This window comes from Hippocampus zosterae, chromosome 5 (genome assembly GCF_025434085.1).
Source record: "Hippocampus zosterae strain Florida chromosome 5, ASM2543408v3, whole genome shotgun sequence".
Taxonomy (NCBI): domain Eukaryota; kingdom Metazoa; phylum Chordata; class Actinopteri; order Syngnathiformes; family Syngnathidae; genus Hippocampus; species Hippocampus zosterae.
The window spans coordinates 421,122-428,882 of NC_067455.1; the positions used below are offsets into that span (position 1 = coordinate 421,122).

The following is a 7,761-nucleotide window of genomic DNA, read 5'->3' on the forward strand; positions in this document are numbered from 1 at the left end:
GTATGTACTTTCCGACGCGCCAATTAACTGCGCAACCTTGCGCAGGCAAAGTCCAAAAGGCTTTTGTCAGCTGCGCCATGTGCTCGTCAAAGTCTTAGAAGGCCCCAAGCATAAAGACATCCTTCTTCTATCCGCTCCAGCGTCACACATGGCCCCAAGGTATTGAGGAATCAAACGCAAGGACTTTTCCCCAAGTAGGCAAAAATAATAAAATAATAATAATAATAAAAAATCTTCATTCGATGACAGCAAGGCGCCATTTTTTGTAAACTTGTTGCAGGTATGCAACGGGCGTCTTCCGAGTGGCAGCGTTGCGGAGCCGCTGGAGACGGCGGATGGAGGATGGAGCCCACTCCAAAGTCATCCGGCCCAGATGTGACCGAGGCGCCGACCCAAAGCGGCCACCAGAGGGAGGAGAGGCGCCAAGCCCGGACCCCGTTCGCTTCCGAGCGCGACAAGGTCCCCCGAAAAGTCAAAGCTCTCCGAGCGGCTCTTGACAGACACCCGAGGCGCTACGGAAAGGTGCGCAAAAGGCAGACGGGAGCGCCTCTCTTCTTCAAACGCTCTGTGAAGTGGGCCAAGACGGCCCCTCCCGCGGCGCTCTTCCGGGAGGCCCGAGCAACATGAAGGCGAGGGAAGGGCGGGCCGGCCGCGGCCCGCTATCATAAATAACACAAGAGCCGGCGCCGGGGTGCGCGTTCTCGCCGCCTCCTCCGGTTTCATATGCTAACGAGACGTTTCTCGGAGCGGCCGCATTGTTGGCCGGCTTTTCAAGTGGCTACGGCAAGGAAACCTTCAGCTCGGCAAACACAACACAGGGAATTGTTGATGGGGGGGGGGGGGGGGGGAATGCATTATTTGACTCTTTTGTTGTTGTTGTTGTTTTTTTCTTAAAAGCCTCCATTTCGCCTCCTTACCTTCCTCGCTGCCAGACTTGAGCGTTTATTCCATAAATGGTCAAAAGTAGAATTCGGCGCCACCCTTTTGCATGCGTTTGGCTCACGCTTGGAAGGTCCCAAGTGTGGCCTTGGCCTTGTTCTGACTTTTCTTCAGCCACTCGGGCGTCCTCCCGCATTTCCAAAACATGCCCGCGAGCAAAGGCGGGGAGCGACCCCCCCCCCCCCCCTCTGTGCGCCGCCGTGCGTCTTGCCAACAGGCGACAAACCTGCTAGCAAGACGCAGTGATGGCGTTTGATTCGGTGTGGGGATATTTGGAGAGGCTGTTGGCGCCCGATGCGGGAATGGCCCCGTTTTTGGAGCCGAGCTCTTTCCAAGCCGCTCTCGAGAAACGTCTCCGAGGCCGAAATGCCCCGGCGAAAAAGTCATTCAGAACACTTTGACCGAACACGACCACGGCGATACACGAAGGCGCGAGACGCAAGGAAGATTTGGCATCCCGCCATTTCCCATATTTCCATAATTGCCGCCGCCGATGCGTCATTCGTGGGAGATGACGGCGCGGAATACTCTCAACGTTATTTATCTGTCGGCGGATAGCCGGATGCCGCTAATCCTCGTTCATTTGCTGCGGATCAATGCGAATCCGCCAGCGTGAGCAAAATAGCCCCCGTCCGTCGCCGTTCTGCGCAGCCAACAATGGCTCCTGATGTATTTTGCCACCGTGAACCACTCATAAAGCCGCTAATCAGCTCTAAGCCACGTCGCCGAGGCGGACGTGCGGCCCACGACCATGTTTCCACTGGCCCGACAGGTGGCGCTCGCGAGCGGCTCGACTTTCAGGCGTGTGTGTGTGTGTGTGTGTGTGTGAGGGGTTTGCGGGTTGGTCAGCAAGCGGTTTGCTGTGGTTTCGGGAGTCGCACTCATGTCAAATTGATTTCAGTGTAGAATGGAGGTTGTCTCTCTCTCTCTGCAGGTACACAACAGAAATTGCAGATTTCAGTGAATCCAACCTCTTTGTCTTGCAGCCAATCAATCAATCAATCAATCAATCAATCAATCAATCAATCAATCAATCAATCAATCAATGATAGCACATGACTCACCACAGTGACCCCTGATGGGACAATCTGCAATGTTGGGACGACATTCAACAACTTTTTTTCAGCGCAGCTACCAAATCTTCTTTTTATTGTAGTTCTGGGAAACGGAGAGCCCGCTCTGACATTTTGGTCTTGTCACATTCAGTGAGCTCAAATTCAGCACACGCCATGTTGTTGTCCAATGAAACATTCATGCTAACACATCGGGCATCCTTGAATATTTGGTTGTGTGTATTTAGAAAATGAACTACATTTGTTATTTAAAAAAATCTATCTATCTATCTATCTATCTATCTATCTATCTATCTATCTATCTATCTATCTATCTATCTGTCTATCTGTCTGTCTGTCTATCTATCTGTCTATCTATCTGTCTATCTATCTGTCTATCTATCTATCTGTCTATCTATCTATCTATCTATCTATCTATCTATCTATCTATCTATCTATCTATCTATCTATCTATCTATCTATCTATCTATCTATCTATCTATCTATCTATCTATCTATCTATCTATCTATCTATCTATCTATCTATCTATCTATCTATCTATCTATCTATCTATCTATCTATCTATCTATCTATCTATCTATCTATCTATCTATCTATCTGTCGAGCCATTTTCAACACCACTTATCCTGCAGAGTGTCGCGGGGGGGTTGCTGCACGGAGCCTTTCCCAGCTGACTTTGGGCGAAAGGCTCATCACCCCCCTCTGAACTGGTCGCCAGTCAGTCGCAGGGCACATACAGAGAAAAACGACCATTCGCGGCCACAAGCACACTGTCAGTGAGTGCTAACCGATCCCATGCTGCGTACACACAAGTTTGGCGAGTGGACCACACACACGTACTTCACACGTGATAAGTAGAAATAAATGTCAAAAAAAGTCAACATTTGGATTTGTTTGCCTGATGAAGTCTCCCGTGAGCTCCCATTCCGCAAAAAAAGTTTCCAACCCCTTTTTTTTTGTTTTGTGCAGCAGCCAGTTTGCCGGCGTGCAGTAGCATCGAGCCACCGCCGGGAGTCGCCTTCGCTTCACTCGTGTGAGTTGGCTTGGCCTGCCGCCGCCGGCTGGAGTTGGGACCGCTTGAGCGTCTGCAAACGCGCGCACGCGTTTGTCTCCTAGCCCCCCTGCCATCATCCTTCTTTTCTTTTTGGGAGCTAGGTACGCTCGTCCGACACCCACTGTGGATTTGACACGTTTCACCGCAATGCAATGCGCAGTTTTTTTTCCGGATTTAAAAAAAGGTGGCAAAATGGAGCTTTTGGTCGGATTTCTTTTCAAATGCGTTGCGAGTCGCGACGAACAATGTGCCAATGCCAGGACGAAATATCGTCTTTTGAATTTTATTTCGAGGGACGCGTCATCCTCTTCAAGTGCAGGTGTGGCGGCCTTCCGAGACACACAAAGAAAAATATGAGATAGCACGCAAATAAATCAATGAAATTAAAAATGCGGGCACTTGATCGGAGGTTTTGGTGCAACCTTTCGCTCTCGAGTCACCGCGGTTGCGTTTTTTTAATGTTATTTTATTTTATTTTATTGCCGTTGGAGGCTTTCTGTCAGCTCCGGGACAGTTTCTTTCCAAGTCTTTATTTCCGCCAAAAGGAATTCGGCCCACTTGGACGCAAAGCGCTCCGGATGTATTTTGACCAACGACTACAAGGAAATAAATCTTTTGCGCACGCAGTCAAGAGCAAACAATCGCCTTTGATAGGCCGAGATGCGCTTTTCAGCTCCAAGGCCTTTCAGGAGGGATTCTCCAAAACCAAACGACGCATCTCGATTAAGGGTGGCGTGGGGTGGGGGCGCGGAAAAAAATACAAAACGTCCGCACAGACTTTTTCGACAGATTAGAAAAGACACTTTGCTTGTGATTTTTTTTTTTGGTGGAGGGGGGGGGGGGTCCTGAGCGGAAGCGCTGAGCGGCACTGCTCAATGTCAGCGGTGATCGTCGATTAAAAACGCCCAAATTCGAGATCAACGTCGCTCGACTTGATGCGGGAGACCCGACGAAAAATCGGGAAAAAAAATCATCAAGAGCACTTTGTCGTCAACCGGATCGTGTCGTTGACAACAACAACAGCAACAAACGCGGCCCGCAGACAAAAGAAAGCACAGCGACAACAACACAGCACATTTTCCGGAATATTCGCTTTTTATGTCAGTAATAAAATATGACTATAACATAAATAGAAATGTGACTTGGCAGTCGACATTTGCAGAGCAATCAACGTGTAACGACCGATGAAGAAAGAGAGCGAAATCATCCACTGCAACATATTGAGAGATAGATAGATCAACAAAAAAAGAAAAGAAAAGAAAAGAAAACACGTCGAAGAAATAATAAATATATATTTAGAAACGAGTCATCAAATAAATCAAAAAATCATATTAAAATATCTTCTGGGATATTATTAGTAAGTGTACAAAACTGCCCGGAAAAGAAAGCAAAGAAAAACAGATTTCAGAACAAATACAAGTTTTACATATTGGACATATTTACACATTTTCTCTAAAATCACCTTTAAAACTTTTTCTCCTTTCGTTTTTTAATAATTGTCATGTTTTTCTTGGGGAGGAAAATCCCGGTCAATAGCACTGCGAGTTTCAGTTTTTGGGGAGTAGGGGGGGGGGGCCTTATGCACACAACGATGTCAAATAAATATAATTGGAAAAGTAGAACACGGACGCTCGCGCGCGCACACACACACACACACACACACACGTACACACTGACACACTCTCTCTCTCTCTCACACACACACACACACACACGCGCGCGCGCGCAAATAAAACCAAACAAACCCAAAAACCGAACAAACAACAACAACAACAAAAGTCCTTTGGCCGCGTTGCCTTCAGGGCCCCACGGCTTTTTAAGTATCACAGAAAGTCAGCTTTTGACATTGGGGGTACTGGGTCGGGGAGGTGGGGGGGGGGGACACTGAAAGTTACCTGAGTTGCTCCAACTTCGCGTGGGGTCGGAAGGGGGGGGGGCGTGTGTGGAAATGTCGCATTCACATCTACAAAGTAAGTGCTCCATGCAAAGAAAGAAGGAGGGGAAAAAATCGAGGAAAACGCCACAGTGCTGCTTTTCTTTTAGAAATTGCGACGTGTGTGTTGGGAGGAGGAAGAAAATTAAATTAAGGCTTTTTAAAAAAAAATCAGAACATGTCAGTCCCGATGCATTTGGAATATTGGTTCTTTTCGCAGCGTTTTCGACTGCAAATATAAAAAATGACAGCGCACTCGGGTTCCCCTTGGAATTGAAAAAGCAAAAATAAAAGACGAAATAAATAATAATAAGCCATAAATTAAAAAAAAAAAGTTCATTCAGTGCTGACTTTTGACCTCCAGTGTTTTTTTTTTCTCGTTTTTTTTTGTAGGCGTGTGATGCGTTCAGGTTCCCCCAAAAGGGAGTGAAGAGATGCCGAGTCTCCTTCCATTCCCTCCGCTTTAATTTGGTCGATAAATCTTCGTCTCGCATTCAATGAAATATTTGTCGCTAACTGTGCGCGTGCGTGGTTTTTTTTTTTCAACATTTGTTGTCCCCGATGCCAAGTTTAAAAAAAAACCCCAAACAAGTCCGAACCTTGGTGTAAACTCCACAAAGTCCCCCTTGTCGGTCGAGGAGCCCGCGCGGCGGCGGCGGGGCGGGGCGGGGCGGGAAAGGGCGACCAAGACGGCGACGGTCGGGCTCGTCCGGGGGGTCACTGCACGGGGCTGTGCAGCGAGCGGTGCAGCGGGGGGGTCTCGGCTTGGGAATATACGTCGTCCATGTTGGGGTGCGGGACCCCGACGGGCGTCATGCGCTTCTCCTTCTGTCTCCGGTTGCAAAACCAAACGCGCACCACCTCCTTCTCCAGCTGCAGCGTGCCGGCCAAAGTGCTGATCTCGTGCGCCGAGGGCTTGGGGCACTTGAGGAAGTGGTTCTCCAGCGCCCCCTTGACGCCCACCTCGATGGAGGTGCGCTTCTTGCGCTTGCGGCCCTGCGCGGCGATCTTGTCCAGGTTGGTGGGGCTGCCCGTGTTGGAGTCGGTCTCCTCCAGCCACTTGTTCAGCAGCGGCTTTAGCTTGCACATGTTCTTGAAGCTGAGCTGCAGCGCCTCGAAGCGGCAGATGGTGGTCTGCGAGAAGACGTTGCCGTACAGGGTCCCCAGGGCCAGGCCCACGTCCGCCTGCGTGAAGCCCAGCTTGATGCGCCGCTGCTTGAACTGCTTGGCGAACTGCTCCAGGTCGTCGGAGCTGGGCGCGTCCTCGTCCGAGTGCTCCTGGTGGTGTCCGAAGGCCTGCTGCGGGGACTCCATGTGGCCGTCGTGCACCGCCGCCGCGTCGTCGTGGAGCGGCTCTCGCATGCCGTGGTGCAGGGCGCCCGGCTGGGGGCTGCCGAGCATGGCGTTCAGGTTCGTGTAGCCGGGCTGCGAGTAGAGCAGAGCCTGGTGGTGGTGTCCGCCGCCGGTGCCGCCCGTGCCACCGCCTCCGCCACCGCCGCCGCCGCCGCCTGCGCCGCCTCCGCCGCCGCCGCCCGACGCTGGCGACAGCGGGGACAGGTGATGCGCACCGGCCGCCGCCGCCCAGGCGCCGTGGTGGGCGCCCGGCGGCTGCTGGTGCACCAGGTGCGCTCTGTGGTGGAAGCCGGCGACCGCCAGGTCCTCGCGGCTCGCCCCCACCGCGCCGCCTTTGTGCTCCTGCTGGCCCAGGTGCGTGCCGCCGGACCAGTCGCCGTTGGACGCCGGCAGCCACTGGTGGTGCGTCAGGCTCATCGGGTGTCCCGTGTTGGTGGCCGCCAGCCCCTGCAGGTACTCGTGGTGCATCATTTTCTGCACCTCCCGGTAGGTGGTCCCCTGGTGCATGCGGTCCGAGTCCGGGTGCATGAGCGGGTTGGACGGCAAGGAGTTACTCCGCGGGATGTACTGAGCTGTTGTCGCCATGGCTCCGACTCGGAGAAGTGGCGGCCGCCTCGGAGCTCTGCGGGCTTTAGAGCCCCGGACCGCGTCGGCGGAGGCTCGGGGAGGTCTTGGGCCGGCGCGAGGACACGCCTCCGCCGGGCGAGCATTGGCCGGCGGGGACGCGCTGCGTTGGCGCGCGCGCGCGCGCCTGGCCGACTCGGGCGGGGAGGGGCGGATCTGGCGCGCGCGCCACGGCGCTTTTCTCTCACGTTCGGTTGTGCGCGCGCGCGCCCCAGTTACTTCACCTTAAAAAGTCCAAACGTGCGCGCACGCACCTCTCTCTCTCGCTTCCTTTTTACATTAACTTCAATGACAATCATAACAAAACAGGAAGCGCAATTGACGCTTTGTGTACACCCCAATGACATGACGTGCCCCTTGGTGACTTGAGCGTAACGCCACTCGGCTCATTTGATTTTATTTTCTTTTCTTTTATTTTGAATCCTTCTTATCCGACTCTTATTCACCTCAAAGGAGATTGCGGACGACTTCTTCTTCTTTCGCAACAATTCAAATCAAACAGAGACCGGCGGTGGGGTGGGCGGGACGCTTCTCCACCTGAAAAGCAAGCGCGCGGGTCCCCACTGTGTTCGATTTTTCACATTCAAGACGTGCAGCGCGTTGCATTCGCCCCTCCATCCTTCCTTCCATCCATCCATCTGCGTGTTGCACAGCGCCATGCGTCACGAGGTGACAAGACTTTTCGGGGGTGGGGGTCAGGGGTGATGCCCTCTCACGTTGCTAAATTCGGCAAAGCACTTATACGGGAGAGGGAGGAAAATACACTTTGAAAATCGGTTTTGCC

The 7,761-nt window shown here is 52.3% G+C and overlaps 1 protein-coding gene across 1 annotated transcript; it reads right to left on the reverse strand.

Annotated features, from left to right (window-relative positions):
- Nucleotides 1–4,139: 4,139 nt before the first annotated feature.
- pou3f1 (POU class 3 homeobox 1) lies at nucleotides 4,140–7,048 on the reverse strand. The gene has a single exon (XM_052065969.1). It carries the CDS (start codon nucleotides 6,936–6,938, stop codon nucleotides 5,718–5,720), a length of 1,221 nt encoding a protein of 406 aa, XP_051921929.1. The 5' UTR covers nucleotides 6,939–7,048; the 3' UTR covers nucleotides 4,140–5,717.
- Between the last annotated feature and the right edge of the window lie 713 nt (nucleotides 7,049–7,761).